The sequence below is a fragment of the Trachypithecus francoisi genome, unplaced genomic scaffold (assembly GCF_009764315.1).
Source record: "Trachypithecus francoisi isolate TF-2019V2 unplaced genomic scaffold, Tfra_2.0 Lachesis_group19, whole genome shotgun sequence".
NCBI lineage: Eukaryota > Metazoa > Chordata > Mammalia > Primates > Cercopithecidae > Trachypithecus > Trachypithecus francoisi.
In genome coordinates this window covers 7,772,556-7,792,904 of record NW_022681464.1, presented here as the reverse complement: position 1 = coordinate 7,792,904, position 20,349 = coordinate 7,772,556, and the positions used below count along the sequence as shown (strand labels likewise).

General features: G+C 35.7%; 1 protein-coding gene across 9 annotated transcripts in view; it reads right to left on the bottom strand.

Annotated features, from left to right (window-relative positions):
* The window catches only part of SMAD2 (SMAD family member 2), a 97,487-nt gene that overhangs the window by 8,858 nt on the left and 68,280 nt on the right, over nt 1-20,349 (bottom strand). For 6 of the 9 annotated variants that reach the window (XM_033177804.1, XM_033177809.1, XM_033177812.1 and 3 more), the window contains 4 exons: nt 8,073-8,126; nt 5,662-5,874; nt 3,168-3,305; nt 2,698-2,993 (listed from right to left, as the gene is read on the bottom strand). In XM_033177804.1, the coding sequence (XP_033033695.1) occupies nt 2,722-2,993; nt 3,168-3,305; nt 5,662-5,874; nt 8,073-8,126 (677 nt within the window). In that variant the 3' untranslated portion in view covers nt 2,698-2,721. Of the gene's footprint in view, nt 1-2,697; nt 2,994-3,167; nt 3,306-5,661; nt 5,875-8,072; nt 8,127-20,349 lie in introns of those variants that run through there. The other 3 variants (XM_033177807.1, XM_033177806.1, XM_033177810.1) reach the window with 1 other exon arrangement.

The window sequence follows — 20,349 nt, the reverse complement described above, 5'->3', positions numbered from 1 at the left end:
GCCGAGATCATGCCACTGCACTCTAGCCTGGAGACAGAGCGAGACTTCGTCTCGTGGGGTAAAAAAAAAAAAAAAAAAAAATCAGGCCAAAAGGAGAGGCGTGAATAAGGATTGTCCAAGCAAATGAAGACATACAGTCACTGTACTTATCAAAACAACCACAGAATAGTAGATACTCAAACATCAAATGGAATCTAAATAAAAGTATACCAAAGCAAAAACAAAATTTTGGCCCAAGCTAAACCCATACCATAGAGTGTTAAAAGCTGGAATTCAACTTTCCCTGCCAAAGCCAATGAACATCCCTCTTAGCAACACCATTCGGGCTTTTCATAGTGCTTCAACAAAAGGGGCAACTCTATGGGAATTACAAATTATTCAATGACATCCTGTCACTTCCATCCACTGATTTTAGTTCCATCTTATTTGCTATACAGAATAAGTCAATAAATCCACTTGCTTCTATAAACTAACAGCCCTTCAAATATGAGAAAAGCCCATTATCAACTCTTCATCTCCAAGCAACACATGTTCAATATAATTTAAAACTGTACTTCCAAGGATGTCATTTTCTGAGGCAGATGGCATCAGTGCCCCACTATACCCTTCAGATTTTTCAGTGTGCTCTAGGCAACTTCTAACTGCAGGTATCTTCATTTCTGTGCCCAGGAACTTCTCTGATATACCCAAAAAGGCTAGAGGTGCCAGGAAATTAACATCCCCAGGAGCAGCCCTCAACCAAGGAAACAGAAATTGACATTTACATGCCCAGCAGTTCTGTTCCCCTGGGGAGGATAATTCTGTAGACTGTTTACTATTTCCCAAAGTTTCCCCAAGGGTGTCAGTTCTAGTGACCCACCCACTGTGGTAGATGGCTTAACAATGGTCCTGGCTGCCCTTTTCTCCCCTGTCCCACTTCCCTTTCAGGAATAAGTCATAATCCAGGTCACCCGTAGGTTTAAGAAGGCTGCCACGCAGATATATTTCTTGATTAAATACGAATTCTTCATACATCTAAATTCCCTGTTTACTACATTTCCTAATTTTTATGCTAACAACCAAGATGGCATTAAAGAAATTTAAAAAACATAGTTTTAGAAACCTAAACATTAAGTCTATTTCCTCAGCTCCAGAATGATTCAAGACAGTAAGTTCCTGGTAGCTACCCACATATCCACAGATAGATGGGTATTTGCCACTTTGATTTGTAAATGTTAGAGGAAACCACTTGATCTTCCAAAGTCAGATGTACCTGACTCCCAATACTCATAAAAACATACTGCGTATTACTGCTTCTGTAATTACAGATTTTACTTTATCTCTGAGTTAAAGAATAGCAGAGTCCACAGTGAATGAAGAAGGGCAGTATCTTTACCAAGTAAAACTGCTCTTAGCAGAAGATCTATAGATATACATGCAATTCTCTCTGTAATTCACTCTTACTTCCACTAAATTCCTACCATATTTTGCATTATTCTAACCTTTTGAAGAAAAAAAGTCTGACCTGAAATCTTATTAGACAATATAATTTAAATCTAATTTTGCTATCAACTCAGGTCAAGTCTAAAGTTTTAAAAAAAAGGCATTCAGCATTCTCTACAGGTAACATCTCAAAAAGGTAATAATCAAAACAGAACTATAGCAAAATCATAAAATGAATGATTCTACCAATATAACTCAGAAAAATGAGTGACAAGTCTTCATTCTCTGATATAAATACATAACATATATTTTAAAATATATTCAACAAGTAGATCTCACTCTCAAAAGTCAGATTTCTGACAAAACTTAAGTTAGACAAGCAAGTCCAAAACAAATCAATTTGGAAGAGACCAAATTGCTGGAAGCAGCAGGAATACAATCACTATATTACATGAAGATTTCTTAAACAAGCATACAGAGAAAGCAATACAAATTGAAGACTAAGTATTTTACTTAATTCCTACTCTTAAATATGGTGAAGAAGTCTTCCCTCTCTTTGATGTGAAATCCAATCTACTGTTTATCAATAATCTAGACTATTTTATCCACTGATGACAAATTAGTTTTTGTAAAACTTAAATATATAATTGTTACTACTATCCTTATAGAAGAGGTTAAGAGTCCAGGAGAACTATCTTCCAATCCCATCTCAACCACTTATAATGTAACCTTGGGTAAATTACCAGCTTTCTATGCCTATTTACAAATATGTATTAGTTTGAACCATGTGTTACCTGCAAGGATGGCAATTTCATATATTTCAACCTTACAAAGAATGAATTGACAACAGAAAGTAATTTTTAGACACTACACTTACAACAGCACAGTGCCTGTCACATTAGCAAGTATTCCTATTTCTGAATGAAGTTCCTCCTCTTAACCTACATTCAGTTTGTCTTAATTTATGTGTCCAGCCTTATTTTTTCTATTCTTCAAACTGAATTGCTATGCTATTCTCAAGATTATCACTTCCCAACTCTGCCCACCCCATTTATGACTATTGAAATCCCACGCATCTTTTACAACTAGATCCCGTGCCATCAAGTTTTTCTTGAGCACTGTGTGCAAACATATCTCCTTCCATAAACTGACATAACTCTTCATATACACCCCTTTTACGGTATTTTAACACTCTGCATTATCTCAAAATGCATGCCCGTGCATGTTTTAATGATATCTTCCATAATGGCAGCTCAGTAATTTGCAATAGTTTTTAATTTGGAGGCCTCCAACTTTATTTTACATAAAGATCAGCTGACTCTGTAACCTCAATGAAAACAGATACAAATGAACTCCACAATATGCAAAAATGGAATGAAACATAATTACACTGTGGAAATTTAAGAACCAAATATGTATTTCATACCGGTATTCTGCTCCCCACCCTTTCACAAAACTCATTCTTATGGTGCACATTCTAGTTAGCTGGTAGACGGCTTCAAAACCCTGATTAACAGACTGAGCCAGAAGAGCAGCAAATTCCTGGTTGTTGAAGATCTTCAGATTACAGCCTATGATTAAAAAAGGTAAAACAAACTGTCAAAAGAGTATCACTATTAAAAATTTTAAAAGGGTTACAAGTTTTAGAATATGAGCATGCAATCATCTACCAATTCCTAAAATTAGCAACTAGAAAAACTAAGCAAGTTGACATGATAGGTTTATTTACATTATTGAATGCATACCTGGTGGAATTTTACACACTGTTGCAGGGTGCCAACCGTATCTCTGATTACAATTGGGGCTCTGCACAAAGATTGCACTATCACTTAGGCACTCAGCAAAAACTTCCCCACCTATGTAATATAAGCGCACTCCTCTTCCTGAAACAAAATACAAAGGAGATTAGTTTTGTAACATTTACTATTTCCGTGTGACTTTAGAAGCATTTTCTTGGGAAAATTCTAAAATGATATAAGGTATTTTGAGGATCTTTTTCACAGATAATGTCTTTCTGAAGTCTAACTTTAAATATACTACTGTATATTTCTCCAAGAACACTATTTAACCAAGAATACTACATATTTCTCCAAGAATATTCTAATTGTTTTATTGATTTTAAAATACATGTGTACTGAAAGTATTTAAACAATGTAGAAAAAGTACACAGATAGTAAAATAGTTTCATACAAATGATATATATTATTTTAAAATAAGTAAAAGATTGAGTTAATTTTTGAAGGAGTTCACTGTTTGGAGAAATATACCTTCATTACATAAATGTATTTTCTTAAAGATCCCACTAACGTTAAGAAAAAAGATATAAAAACATCAAGAGGTTAAGAGTCATTTCCCATTTTAAAAACTATATATTACGGTGGAAACCAAGCCTCTAGATGTATAAGCATGATTAAGTGAGAAAAAATTCTACTGGGAGATTTTTAATATACTTCTTTCAGAGTATGACAGATCACAGATGCAAAATAATATGAGATATAAGAATTAAAAAAAAAAAATTGTGAGAGGCAGAATTCTAACACAGCACCTAAGTCTCAGCCCTGAGGTGCACATACATTCTCAATTAATCAAACACTAGGTGCTGCTGTTAAGGAATTTTTCAGATGTAATTAAGGCAGCAGATCAGTTAACCTTAAGAAAGGGAGATTATATTTGGTGGGCCTGACTCAATCAGGCAATCCTTTAAAAGGGACTAGACTGTCATAGGGTAGTGATGCAAAGCATGAGAAGTATTCAACACAAGAGGCATTCTCCATCGCTGACTTTGAAGATGGATGGCACCATGTGACAAGGAATTCAGGTGGCATCTAGGAGCTGAATTCTGCCACAACCATGTGGGCTTAGAAGAGGACCTCAAGCTCCAGATAAGAACACAGGCCAGCTAACATCTCAATCTTGGCCTTGTTAAACCTCGAAAAGACCGCCTAACCCATGTCTGGACTCCCGACCCACAGAAACTGTGAGGTAAAAAATTGGTGTTTTAGGCCACTGCGTTTGCGGTAATTTGTTACACAGCAAAGAAAACTAATAAAACAACTAACATTCCGGATTTAATAAATACAGAACCTGGTACGCTGGTTCTGTTAAGACTGTGGAATATTTGTAATATAGTTATGCATGTGGTCATTGGAAAAACATTAAGTCCAAAAGTAGAGATTTTTCAGGCTATATTCCCTGATCAAAATCACCTATAAAACTAGAAATCAAAAATTAAAAAAATCTAATAATGACAGCAATCTAAAACTTTGGAGGGAGAAGAGAATAGGGCAGGAAAAAACCCATTAAATTTTTTTGCAGAACCCCAAATAAGACACAAAAACAAAAAACTAACTATTTTAGTTAAAGCACCTACAGTGCCACTGGGTATCTTAAGATTATCCAAATCTATACATCAAGCAAGATTTGAGAACTTCCACATGGAACCAAGTAATAAATCTTCTAGTCATTATCATTTTGCAGTATCAAAATCAGCCTTTGATAACCAGCATTACTTCTCACAGGAGGTGATGGTTACTCAGAAAAAAAAAAAAAACAGAAGCAAACTATTGTTAAAATAAGTTACTTTAAGGTGATGAGAATGATGTTCAATTATGAATGGCTCTCACACTTTTTCACTTCATCGTTAAGGAAATACCGAGCACCCCAAAGAGGTTTTGTTTATGTGAATATTATGGAAAATGACTATATTAGATATAAAAACTGAGATTTAAAAAACTCATTTAAAAATCAAATAATAAATCCATTACATATTAACATAAACAATGTTTATGAAAAACAACTGTATTTCCAAAGCAAAAACAAACAGTGGCCACATTTCACCTTTTTGCAAATCTCTTTAATGTCTAGTGTAACAGAATGGGAGTCTCACTATCAAATCTACATTTCATCTCCTGCAAAATCATACGCATGTAGGCTCTGCAATACTCCACTGTATACTCATGAGAGAATGAGAGTAAAAATGGCAAACAGCATCTCAGTACTACTATGAAAATAGCTTTGACCTCACAAACTAGCTGAAAGGGTTTCTGGGACTACCAGAAGTCCCCAGACCACATTTTGAGATGTCCCTGAATTATATTTTGAACTATATAAAACACAGTTCTTGTTTTAGATATCTCATTTCAGATGAACAGCAAGCAGATTTCATTTAATATATAAACTCACCAAAGGGGGAAAAAACCTGGAAGCTATATAAAGGAACTGAAAAAAAAAAAAACATACCTATATGCCTTCTTGTCATTTCTACTGTGGCATTTCGGTTAACATTGGAGAGTAAACCTAAGCAGAACCTCTCTGAATTTGATGGATCTGTAAAGCCATCTACAGTGAGTGAGGGTTGTGATGCATGGAAGGTTTCTCCAACCCTCTGATTTAATTCATAATATGCTATTGAACACCAAAACGCAGGTTCTGAGTAAGTAACTGGCTGTAAGTCTGAAAAAGAAAAAAATAAAAATAAAAAATAAATAAAAGGAAGAAATGTGTGAACAATTCAAGCCAAAATTAGATTGAATATAATCATCTTTACATGCTCTATGCCAGCCTGCACTGGCAAAAGCTCAGGAAGCAGACATAATCGGTTTCCATAGATCATACCAGATTTTCAATATTTTTCACCCAAAACTCCAGTTTCATATATCATACCAGATTTTTTCAAATTTCCCCCATGTCATTAAATCACTTTTTGTTGGATTCTTTGTTTTGCCAGTAGTTTTAGTCTAGCTCCTGTTCAAATACAAAACAATCATAGGCAAAGTCAGTCAACTTGCCATACTTGGTGCATTTCTAAAGCACATAAAAAAGCTAACGTGGGGTAAGATAAAGCCGGAGCAAAGATTAACGAGTCAAAAGCCACACAAAGAAAAACAGACATAATAAAAGGATACAAAATATGACATATTTTTACATTTGTCTATTTTAACATCAAATTCTTGGTGAGATACCCTAGCCACAAAAGAGAAAACCCACTCACACATGCGAACCAGAAAGCAGTAACACACAAAGATCATAGAAGTGGAAAGAGACCATAGAGTCAAAAGACTACTTATTTCACTGGAAAACTATGTATTTAGCTTCTGCAATTTTGACTAAAACATAGGAATACTGCAAAAGAAAAAAAATCTCATAATTGTGTAAAATAAATTCCAAACATGTAACAACCCAAGAGAAATTGTGAAATAGCAGGGTAAAATGAGGGCAAAAATAATAACAGTAATACAGAAATGTACATGTAGTCATCCCTTGGCATTTACAGGGGATTGGTTCTAGGACCGGCTCCTCCTAACTAAAAACCCTCAGATGTTCAAGTCCCTGACATAAAAGGGCATAGTATTTGCATGTAACTTAAATTCACGTCATCCTGTATACTTTAAATCATCTCTAGATTACTTATAATACCTGACAATGTAAATACTATACAAATAGTTGTTATACTGTATTTTAAAATTTGGGCCCAGCACGGTGGCTCACGTCTGTAATCCCAGCACTTTAAGAGGACAAGGTGGGTGGATCGTATGAGGCCAGGAGTTTCAGACCAGCCTGGGTAACATAGTGAAACCCCGTCTCTACTAAAAATACAAAAATTAGCTGGGTGTGGCAGCATGCACCTGTAGTCCCAGCTACTCAGGAGGCTGAGGCGAGGCTGAGGCAGAGAACTGCCTGAACCCAGGAGACAGAGGTTGCAGTGAGCCGAGATCGTGCCACTGCACTCTAGCCTGGGCGACAGAGTGAGACTCTATCTCAAAAAATAAATAAAAATAAATAAATAAAATTTGTATTAGTTTTTTTTTTTTTTTTTTTTGAGACGGAGTCTCGCTCTGTCGCCCAGGCTGGAGTGCAGTGGCCGGATCTCAGCTCACTGCAAGCTCCGTCTCCCGGGTTCCCGCCATTCTCCTGCCTCAGCCTCCCGAGTAGCTGGGACTACAGGCGCCCGCCACCTCGCCCGGCTAGTTTTTTGTAGTTTTTTTTTTTTTTTTTAGTAGAGACGGGGTTTCACAGTGTTAGCCAGGATGGTCTCGATCTCCTGACCTCGTGATCCGCCCGTCTCGGCCTCCCAAAGTGCTGGGATTACAGGCTTGAGCCACCGCGCCCGGCCTGTATTAGTTTTTATTGCTGTATTGTTATTTTCATTTTTTCCCAAATATTTTCAGTCTGCAGTTGGTTGAATCTGTAGGCTGAACTCATGGCTATGAAGGGACCATACACATACACATCTGTACATATACATGCACACTCTCATATATATATAACCCCCATACTACACATACATATTTATGTCAACGTATATATATATATGTAATACCATAACTGTTATTAATTGCTACATCATAAAACATAACCATAAAAATCTAGCCATAATAGGTTACATAATTTTCTATGAGGAATATGATTTCAATAATAAAAAGATTATACCTATTTCTTATGTGCGCCAGCAGAAAAGACTTTTAATAATTTTGAGGGATGGCATCAATATTCTTTTTAAAAAGCACTATTGTAAATCACACATATAATTATTTGGTTATTCATTAGGATCCCTTTCTCCGATATATAAAAAATAACTCCTAGAGAAGATTTTTATTATTAAGTAGGTGATACAGTATAAACATGATGAGGGGAACATATTTGCAACTTACCCAAGCTATGATTAACAGGGGAAAGAGTAGTAGGAGATAGTTCTGCTGGAGAGCCTAAAACAAAAGGATTTCATTTAAAAATAAATGAAGTATTTCCAGAACTTCTGATCAAGTAATCATAAAACTGGCTTTATCTGGTAATAATTATCAACAATAATACAAAGATAATTTAAATACCAAGAATTCAGAATATATAGTGCTTAAATTTAATTTGTGGGGGGTGGGTGGGAGAAAAGGTGGGGGGTTCCTGTATAAAAGGTGCAACAGTTTTGGCTTCCAGGCCACCAGCTCACCTTCCCAAAGATATCTAATGTTGACAGTTCCTTGGGTATCTTTCCAAAATATTCTATGAACCACATAAGTAAATACATTTTTGTTCTGTGTCCTTTCTTTTCATACACAAGTGGTAACCATTTTTAATCTTCTATATTATTCTACCAGATTGTTCACAATGTGTTATTAGTCACATAACATTGGGATCCCATATTGATGGATATTTAGGCTATTTTCAACCTTTTGCTACAAGAACCAATGCTTTAAGATTGCAGTAACTAATCTTGACCATTCTGCATGCTTCCAGTCACATCTGAAGGATACATTCTTAAAGAAACTGCCAGGTCGGAAGGTTTGTGCACTTGCAATTTTGATAGATTTGGGTAAAATTATCATTCATCAAGGTTGTACCAGTTTACATTCCCAGTCAGAACACAGTAAAGGGATGCCTGTGGTGTTATTGCTTCTAGATGAAAACATGGTCACAAGTACAGTTTTAATTTTGAGTAGCTTTACACATGTTTATATTGTATTTCCTTTCTGTAATAGCCTGTTTTTTTTTGTGATGTTGATCATTTTCTTACTGATCGTTCGAAAGCTCTTTATACATATTAGGGATATAAGACTTCTTATGGTATGAGTTACAAATATTTAGTCATTGGTCTTATGACTCTTAATCCTAATTTTGATCACGTAGCACTAAAAAAAAAAAAAACCCTTCTACATGATTTATCAATCATCTTTGGGTTACTGTCACACTTTGGGATAAAACAGTGATGACGGTAGGTATCTTACTTTTGACTTTTAGAGTAATGTTTCTACCATTTTTCCCATTAAGCATGGCATTGGCTTTGAGGCTGACAGCAATAAAATATTTATTTAGGATTTTTGCATCAATAGTCTCAAGCAATATGAGCCTGAAGATTTACATGAGTGCTATGTTTGTAAGGCTCTGTGGTTAATGTTATTACAATCTAGCAATTTTATCCTCTGAAAAGGTTTAAACAGTATTATAACAGCATATTCTTCAAAAGTTTGGTAGAATTCTTCTGTGAAATTATTTATAGTTAGTAACTTTCTAGGGCTTACTATGAGACATTATTCTATGAAGGGTGACTTGTTCAGATAGCTCTATTTTCTGGAGTCAGTTTTGGTAAATTACACTTTCTTAGAAAATGATGTTTTTTCTTCTGGGTAAACAGGCTAAATCTAATCAAGAAAGTAAGGGGGCACAAATATACAAAATAAGAACCACCAGAGACAACAGATGAAAAATCAAGGTGCGACTAGTCTACTCAATTCCATGCAACTCAATTTTAAAACACATTTGCTGTAAGTGTTGTTAAATAATCTTATTAAAAATATAAAAAATGTTTTATGATCATCATTCTCTACACGTTTAGGGAAAGTTACCTAAAAGAGCATGACCCAAGCTTCAAATGTACACCAAGAGCATAACTGTAGAATAAGATAGGTCAGGCCAGGCATGGTGGCTCACACCTGTAATCCCAGCACTTTGGGAGACTGAGGTGGGTGGATCACAAGGTCAGGAGTTTGAGACCAGCCTGGCCAACACAGTGAAACCCCATCTCTACTGAAAACACAAAACTTAGTCGGGCATGGTGGTGCACACCTGTAATCCCAGTTACTCGGAAGGCTAAGGCAGAAGAATCGCTTGAATCCAGGAGGTGGAGGCTGCAGTGAGCTAAGGACATCCCACTACACTCCAGCCTGGGCAACAGAGCGAGACTCTGTCTCGAAAGAAAAAAAAGAGTAAGATAGGTCAGACTGTCTTACATACCTCCTCCCTACCCATACACCATTATAACCATGACATAAAATACCAGGCAATAAAGGTGAAACAGCAGCCTTAGATAAATAAATGAATCAGAAACAGAGAAGAGATGCTTATTTTTTACAAGACAGAACAGTCTTCTACAACATAATTATGTTCCTTTTTTCTCAGTTTGAAAAATCTGTTGGCAAGTCACAACAGGTACAACTAGGAAAGGTCAAAATATATTTGGAACAATAAGCTAAAATTCACTGCTGTTTCCTGAAGCCAATATAAAATAAACAAAGCCACTATTAGAAATGGAGGAAACTGCACAATTATTAATATCTTTTAACTGTTTACTCCTCTATTAAATACTTAGAAATGACCACTAGGATCATTTAAATTAACAGGCGTTCAGTCAGATGGGATAAGTTAGAATTACAGATTACAAAAAAGACAAATTTTACAAACTTAAAATAAGCTAGCAATTAATAGAAGCCTTTAAAAAAAAGTTAAAAAAAAAAAAAAAAAACCAGAGGCAAGGAACTGATGATTAGCCTATGAATTATTCATACATAAATGCTGTTACTGAAGTCTCGCCTACCACAGGCCTTCCACTTAGGAGAAATATAAAAATCCTATTTGAGATCCAGTGTGAATTAGCAGTGTCTACTTACAGCTAAACCATCTAGAGAAATCCCTGTGCATGTATCTTCGCATACAAACTTACAGATATTTGTGGGATACATGTGTCAAACCTTTGACAAATTAACAAATGTCAAACGAAACGTGTTAAACTTTTATAAGTGCCAAAATACCCTCTCAAAAATGTTTCATCTCACCAAGAATTTAAAAGCTAGTGTTTCTTCACACTGTGTCACTACATGTTGACATCTGCCAATATGATAGGTTCTAAGGGAGCAATTTTTTAATTTCTTGTTTTTGTTGTAAATAGTGTATTCCTGTTCTTTTAGCCAATTCTATTAACTATCTTTTTCTTCTTGATTTGTAAGTTTTTAAACTTAAAAATCAGTTCTTAGACTTGTCATCTATTTGCAAATATCCAGGATTTTTTTTAAAAAATCTGTTAAAACTGTTTTAATTTTAAAAATAGACTATTTTTTTAGAGTAGTTTCAAGATCACGGCAAAACTGAACAGAAGTTTCATACAAAGAGCTCCCACATGACCCCGCCCTGCTTCCCCAAATTCCCTATCAACATCCGCAAACTACAATGGTCCATTTGTTATAATAAGGAACCTACACCACATTATTACCAAAAGTCCATAATTTACATTAGGGCTCACTATGTTACATTTTCTGGGTTCTGACAAAAGTATAATGATGTGGGTCCATTTACAGTATCAAACAGAGTAGTTTCACTGCCCTAAAAATGCCCTGTGCTCCACCTAGTCCTCTTTCCCTCCCACAAAGCCTCAGTAACCACTTATCTTTCTACTGTCTCCATAGTTCTGCCTTCTCCAGAATGTCATTCATATATAGTAAGTCTTCATTTAACATCTTCCATAGGTTTTTTGGAAACCGACTTAAGCAAAATAACTGTACAACAAAACCAAATTTCCCCAATCATCAACATTGTAATGAAATGACATTACTTGAGGACCTACTGTACATTACTTGGATGTATTAGTTTATTTATCTAGTCACCTATTAAAGACATCTTGGTTGCTTCCAAGTTTTGGAAATTATAAATAAAGCTACTATGAACATCCATTTGCAGGTTTTTGTGTAGACCTAAGTTTTCAATTCATTTGGGTAAATACCAAGGAGAAGCAAGACTGCTAAACTGTATGGTAAGAATATGGTTAGTTTTGTAAGAAACCACCAAACTATCTTCCAAAGTGGCTATACCATTTTTCATTCTGACCAGCAATAAATGAGTATGCCTGTTGCTCCCCATCCTCACCACACCAGCACTGATGAACTCCCTCAGCTTTTGTTTGTCTGAGAAATTTTTATTTCTCCTTCATTCTTGAAGGACATCTTTACTGGTTATAGTATTCTCGGTTGGCAGGGGTACTTTTTTTTTAGACGAGGTCTCACTCTGTCACCCAGGTTGGAGGGCAGTGGCACAATCTTGGCTTACTATTACAATCTCCACCTCCTAGGCTCAAGCAATTTTCCCACCTCAGCCTCCTGAGTAGCTGTGACCACAGGTGCACATCAACACATCCAGCTAATTTTTTTGTTTTTTAATTCTTTCAGCACTTTAAATACACCACCCATCTCTCCTGGCCTGCAAACTGTTCTGCTGAAAAATCTGACTGACTAATGAAGACTCCCTTGTTATGTGGCACGCTGCTTTTTCTCTTGCTGCTTTTATTCACAATAGCAAAGATACAGAAAACAACCCAAGTGTCCCATCAACAGATGAATGAATAAACAAATGGTGGGTTATACACACAACTGAATGTTATTCTGCCTTAAAAAGGGAGATCCTACCACTTTTGGCATGGATGAATCTGGAAGACACTATGCTAAGGGAAATGAGATAGACACAGAATAAGAAACATGACATAATCTCATATGTGGGGTTTTTTTTTTTTTTAAGCCAAATACATAGAAAATAATAAAATGGAGATTACAGGTTGGGGGGAAAACAGGGGGATTATAGATTAAAGGGTATAAAGTTGCAGATATGTAAGATATGCCCAGAGAGCTAATGTACAACCTGAGGACTACAGTTACAATATTGTGTTGTATACTGGAAATTTACTGAGTCGATTTTAGGTGCTCTTATCACACACATAAAAAGGTAACTATGTGAGATGATGGATTTAGATGACTACAATAACCACTTCACAACATACACCAAATATCATGTTATATACCTTAAACATACACAATAAAAATGTATGCTTTAAAAAGTCTAATTTACTGAATACAGACCAAAGTGTTCACAAACCTTCCAGAAAACTGGGAATCATCCTGGGTTGCTTCTTCAACCTTATCCCAAATATGATCACTAGTCATATTCTAAGCCTCAGCAATATGTATCAAAAGCACCCATTTCTCCCCCATGTCACCTAAAACCAGCCAGAGATACAGTGTACTAAAGAACAGGAACTCTAGAATCTGACATCCTACTGAATTTCTCTGACATTTTCTAGCTATTTTTTTTTATCTCAGCTCACTGCAAGCTCCGCCTCCCAGGTTTACGCCATTCTCCTGCCTCAGGCTCCCGAGTAGCTGGGACTACAGGCGCCCGCCACCTCACCCGGCTAGTTTTTGTATTTTTAGTAGAGACGGGGTTTCACAGTGTTAGCCAGGATGGTCTCAATCTCCTGACCTCGTGATCCGCCCGTCTCGGCCTCCCAAAGTGCTGGGATTACAGGCTTGAGCCACCGCGCCCGGCCACTAGCTATTTTTTAATAGGTTCGTGGCAGCATTGTGTTTTTAATTTCTGGAAAAAGTTGAACCTTTTAAAATTTTAATTTTTTGCTAGATGCAATTATATGTAATGCTTAAGTTTTTCCTGTTTTGCCTATGCTGCCTAATTTTTTATAATGAACATCCATTTGTTGTATAATTCGAAATGCTGTATCATAATCTTATGTGTAGAACACTGTTTAACTTTTATGTGACATAGAATAATGGTAGAAATAAGAGATTAAGCTTCCCTGCCAAAGTGATACAACATTATAATTGTCAAATTCAGCTTATGAAATATATAATGCATGAATGACCATTTTCTCATTTCTTGTTTTAAAAAACTTAATCCCCAATGTGATAGTATCTTAGGTTTTATATATTTCCAAATTTTCTATGAGCATAATTCTGTTCATAATGAGAAAAAAGGCTGCTTTTGTTTTTATTAGAAACTCCTACAGAGTTCCCCTTATACTTAGTATGTAGAAGATTGGGGAAAATCTTTGCTTCTGAAATAGTAAGAAAATAGTGGATAAACAAAAAAAATCTATTTTACTTTAAAGTTATCATACAGATACAGATCCAAGTAAGAAGGTATGAACTAATTTACAGAGAGGATGAGCTCCTCCTTGGTTAACAGAGTGGTAATCACTTTTACTACTGACAGCAGCTGCCAAGTCAGGACACAGGCAAAGGACTGAGCTTGCCAAAGGAGAAGCCAACTAAAATTTCAAAAGGCCATGCACAGATGACGGGAATCTAAGAAGCTGCAAGCACAGAGCTCCTCTTCACTAGTCGGTTCCAACACATGTCTTTAGCTGAGTACATAGTAGCATAGGAAGTCTTGGGCAAGGCTGGAAAGAAATGAGAATATGCAGTCTTGCCATATTCATATCTGAAAGTCCTGATAAGGTAGGGAACTGACCCTCCTTGAAACCTGAGTGATGTGATATTAAAGCACCAAATTATCACCTTTCCAACTCAAATCCTAAGGGCAAGGAAAGGATCAGCTCTTCAGCTTAGCAACTGGAGAGAGAAAAGAGTTGGTCTTTCCAAAGAAAGTGTATCCATTTTAGCCTCAAATATTATTTTATATACAACACCCACTATCCAATTAAAAAACAAGAGATATTCAAAGATGGAGGGGGGAAGAATGACCCATAATCAAGAGATAAAACAGTCAACAAAAGCAGGCCATGTTACATATTAACTGGATATAAATTATCAAAGACTTTAAAACAGAAATTATATAGCTAAAAAATAAATGATCTGAAATGAAAAATTCATTTAATTGGATTAAAAGAAGACCCAAAGTCAGGGTCACATACATATTATCGCTTGATTTTCAACAAAGGAGCCAATGTAAATCAATGGAGAAAGGAGAGTTTCTACAAAATGGTGCTAAAACAACTGAAAGAAATGTCCTGTATTTAAAGAAACAAAAAGCATCAAAAAGGAGCAAAAGTGGTAAATATGTAAGTAAATACAAAACACTCCTTTTTATCCCTTCTAATGTTCTTTAAAAATCAACTTGACAGCAAAAGCAAAAATAGCCGGGCGCGGTGGCTCACGCCTGTAATCCTACCACTTTGGGAGGCTGAAGTGGGCAGATCACGATGTCAGGAGATCGAGACCATCCTGGCTAACATGGTGAAACCCTATCTCTACTAAAAATAAAAAAAAAAAAAAACCACAAAAAAAATTAGCCAGGCGTGGTGGCAGGCACCTGTAGTCCCAGCTACTCGGGAGGCTGAGGCAGGAGAATGGTACGAACCCAGGAGGTGGAGCTTGCAGTGAGCCAAGATCACACCACTGCACTCCAGTCTGGGCGAGAGAGGGAGACTCCGTCTCAAAAAAAGAAAAAAAAAACAGCAAAAATAACACTATACTTTGGGGTTTATACATTTTTATTAAGTAAAATACATGTCAATAATAGTACAAACAACAGAAGTGGATGAATGAAATTAGAGTGGTGTAAAGTTCTTAAACTTTACATGACATTGTAAAATATTACAACTTAAGTAACCTTCTAGGTATAACATGGTAAGTACAATGTAATCACAAGAATGCCAACTGTGAAAATAATACTAAGTGTTATTGGTAAAAAGCCAAGAGAGTAAACAGAATGAAACAAAAATTATTTGATTAGTCTAAAAGGCAGGAAAACAAACAGATAAACAAAAACTAGAGACAACAGACAAACAATTGCAAAATGGTAGCCTAAACCCAGTATCAATAATTCCTCTAAATATAAGTGAACTCAATTTTCCAACTAAAAGACAAAAATTGTTAGAGTAAATGAAACCAAAAATATGCTGGCCACAAGAAACACACCATAAATATAAAGACTCGGACAGATTGAAACAATTAAAAATATATCATGTAACCAGAGGTAAGAAAGAAGATATGGTGATGTTAATATGAAATGCGTTTTATAATTAGGGCAAATTCATTAGGAAGATGTAGTAATTCTAAAGGTATATCTTCTAATTACAGAGGTTAAAGATACATGAAGCAAAAACTGACAGGACTAAATAAAGGCAGAAACAGATGACTCTAAAATCAGAGCTGAAGATTTTAACACCAATCATAACTGACAAAATAAGGAGATTTTTTAAGAAATCATAAAGAATTAAGAAGATTTAAACACCATCAAACACCTGAACCTAAATGACATTTGGAACACTATAGTATATACATTCTTTCCAACTATATATGGGACTCTTATCAAGATAAGTTACACGTTGTAGCATAAAATAATTTTCATAAATTTCCAAGGACTAAAGTCATACACACTGTATGTTGGACTATAACAGAATTAAATTAAATTTCAATGAAGTATCTAGAAAATCCTCACACTCCTAAGAAAAACCCAAACTTCTAAATAACTCATGAATCAAGAAGAATTAGAAAATAATTAAGTGATAATTAAAAAACAAAAAATTTGTAATATAGAGCTAACATAAAGCTTAGAGGGAAAATTATAGCTTTAAATGCTTACATTATAAACAAATCAATGATCTAAATGTATACCACAAGAGGACAGAAAAAGAGCAGATTAAAAGAAAAGTAGACAAAAAGATGATGAATACAAACCAAACAGAAAAGAGACAAAGACAAAAATGAACAAGACAAAAAATTGGTCCTTTGAGACTACCAATAAATCCCTTGCAAGATGTTCTAATAAAAAATTAAAAAGTCAAATTACTAACATTATAAATTTTAAAATGGATCTCACATACACGAAAGGAATAACAAATATCAGAAATAACTTTATATCAATAAATTCTCCAGCCTGGGCAACCTGGTGAAATCCCATCTCTACATAAAACACAAACATTAACCAGGCTCAGTAGCATGTTCCTGTGGTCCCAGCTCCGCAGGAGGCTATACTGGGGAAGACTGCCTGAGCCCGGGAGGTTGAGGCTGCAGTGAGCCAACCAGGCCACTGCACTCCAGCCTGGGCAACAAAGTGAGATCCTGTCTCAATTAATCAATCCTACAACTTAGATGAAATGAACACATTTCTAACACAATACAAGTTTATCAAATACATACACAAAATTAAAAATGTAAATAATCCACAGTTTAAAAAACGCTTTGCTACAAGAGATGGTTTCTCTGGTAAAATCTATCATACTTTTTTCCGACTACAAGGTCTCACTGTTGCCCAGGCTGGAGTGCAGTGGCACAAACGTGGCTCAATGCAACCTCAACCTCCTGGGCTCAAATGACCCTCCCACCTTAGCCTCTAAAGTACCTGGGACCACAGGTGAATGCCACTACCCCTGGCTAATTAAAAAAATTTTTTTTTTTTTTTAGAGATGGGGTCTTGCTTTGTTGCCTAGTTTGGTCTTGACCTCCTGTGCTCAAGCAATTCTCCAGCCTTGGCCTCCTAAAGTGCTAGGATTACAGGCAAGAACCACCATGCCCAGCCCTACCAAAGATTTAAGAAAGAAATAATGCTAACCTTAATGAAACACTTTCAGAAAACAGGAGAAAGTCCTTTCCAACACATTTTATGATATTAAAACTAACGAACACATAACAAGGGAAAAAACCCTACAGACCAATCTCTCATAAACTTAGATGGAAAAATTCTCAAAAATAAAACAATTGAAATCCATGAAACTATATGATCCTCTTTATAAATGCAGAAAAAACACTGGACAAAATCCAACAGCCATTCATAAAACACACTTAAAACATTAAGAACAAAAAGGAAAAAGAACTTCCTCAATCAGATACAATCTCCAAAATATCCACGATTAACATCATATTTAAAGGGAGAATTGCAAAATGTATTCTTCCTATAATCAGAACAATGCAAAAATGTCCATTCTTATAACTTCAACAGTTTACTGTAGGTCTCAGGACAGAAAAAGAAAAAAGCATAAAGACAGGGGAAAAAAAGAAAAACTGTCAGTCGGGCACCATGGCTCACGCCTGTAATCCCACCACTTTGAGAGGCCAAGGCGGGTGGATCACCTGAGGTTGGGAGTTCGAGACCAGCCTGACCAACATGGAGAAACCCCATCTCTACTAAAAACACAAAAAATAAGCTGGGTGAGGGGGTGCATGCCTGTAATCCCAGGTACTTGGGAGGATCGCTTGAATCTGGGAGGCGGAGGTTACAATGAACTGAGATCGTGCCATTGCCCTCCAGCCTAGGCAACAAGAGTGAAACTCTGTCTCAAAAAAAAAAAAAAAAAGAAAAAAGAAAAACTCATCCTTATCAACAGATGACATGGTTGTGTATGCAGAAAACCTCAAGAATCTACAGAATTCTAGAACCAAAAAGTCAATTTAACAAGAATACAGAAGAAAAGATTAATATACAAAAATCAAATATTTCCCATATCCTAGGAACAATTGGAAAATAAAATGTAATAACAAAAATGTGTATAACAGCACTGAAAGTATAAAATACTAAAAAATTTATCTAATGAAAGACATGCTATATACATCTACATAAAAAACTGTTTAACACATGGCAGAGAAAAGGCATTGTTATTAAGACTTTTATCCTGAAGTTGTCAAACCTGACCCCTCATTTTTGACAAAAATCTTACTTTCCTATTTTATAGAGATGATCCTAAACAACAAAGGTCAAGTGCTTCCGTGTCTGGATCTCTATTCTTCACTTTCCTTCAAATCTTTGTGCAATCCACTATTTTCCTTTTTCTTAATGGTTAACTTCTCCTAACATTTTAACTACATTCATACAGTGCTTATTACAGGTCAGGAACACATAGATGCCTTATAAATATAAGACCTGTTAATACTCTATGAGTTAAACGCTATTATTGTCCCTATTTTACAGATTTAAAAACCAGGCTACCTAGCTAGTATATGGAAGAGGAACATTTCAAACTCAGGTAGTCAAGCTCAGAGTCTCACCAAGCTATTTTGATTATATGCATTTGGTTAAGAAGAGTAGTCTTGTAAGTGGAGTGTATGTGAACACTGTCTAGGAGTACACAAAACTACTAGTTTACAAAAAGAAAAAATTAAAACATATTTTCTATTTAATCTCATCCTTCAATTTCTAATTTTTGTATATATTTTAAAATGTACATGAAGTGCCTGTACATAACTTACAAATAAATATACATACTAGTAGGATACTCTCAAAATCTTAATACTCACTGTATCAGCTTCCTAGGGCTTGCTCTAACAAAATACCACAAACTGGGTGGTTTAAAACAACAGAAATTTATTTTCTCAGAGCTTTGAAAGACCTAAGTCCCAAGTAAAGATGTCAGCAAAGCCATGCTCTCTCAAAGGCTCAAGGGGAGAATCTGTTCCACGCCTTTCTCTTAAGCTTTTGGGTTTCCCAACTATCCTAGGAATTGCTCAGCTTGCAGGTGCTAACTCCAGTTACCTGCCTCCATCTTCATATGGCACATTCCTCCCTATCTCTTAAAGACACCAGTCATATAGAATTAGGGCCCATCGCACTTCAGTATGACTTCATCTTAAATAATTACATTTACAAAGATGCTACTTCCAAACAAGGCCATATTCTGAGGTATTGGAGGTCAGGACCTCATTTTATCTTCTGGGACACAGGCAGATTAAAAAAACCCTGTAAGTCTCTTTGTATATCTTAGACCAAGCACAGTGTATGTAGAAGATACAAAACTGAATTGTGAGTTACGAAATCCACATCTTACGATCTATTATATTTCTCTATATATACCTGTTAGAATAAATATGTTCATAAAAATCATGACTTGAAAAGGGACTGATTATACAATATTACAGAGGTTAATCAAACTTCTAAATTTCTTACAATGTCCAGCCTGACCTCTAATGTCCACAAGACTATAAAGGAAGAATAAAGTCTTAATCAGAGAAATCTCAATTAAAAAAAAAGAAAAAAGTAACAAGTACTTGTTCATATAGTTACTTATTATGCCTAATTTATCCTCTGGTTGCCCTTTTAAAAATTTTTCAATCCATTTTTTTTCCCAGCAGGTTATGAAAGATGAATTTAATTATGTCCTTCCCTCTGGAAGGTATGAACCAGTTAGAGAGGTGGCCAACTTTGTTCTAAATTGGAGCCCTGCATCAGTCAGAATTGTTTCTTGTCATGGCCCCGAGAGAGAAACTGATACTGGTTAAGAGGCTGGCAGCTAAACCAACTGTTGGCATCTCATGAATCACATATTCCCATTGCCATACAGTAATTTTAAATGTGTCATTCAGAAAGCCAGTAACATTGCTCCACTGAAACAGAAATATTAGGTTGGGTTCAAAGTTGGCCCCAACACTGCAATTATTTTAGCTGGCTGATTCAGTTTATTCTCCATTTTTGATTTTGATTTATTTATCA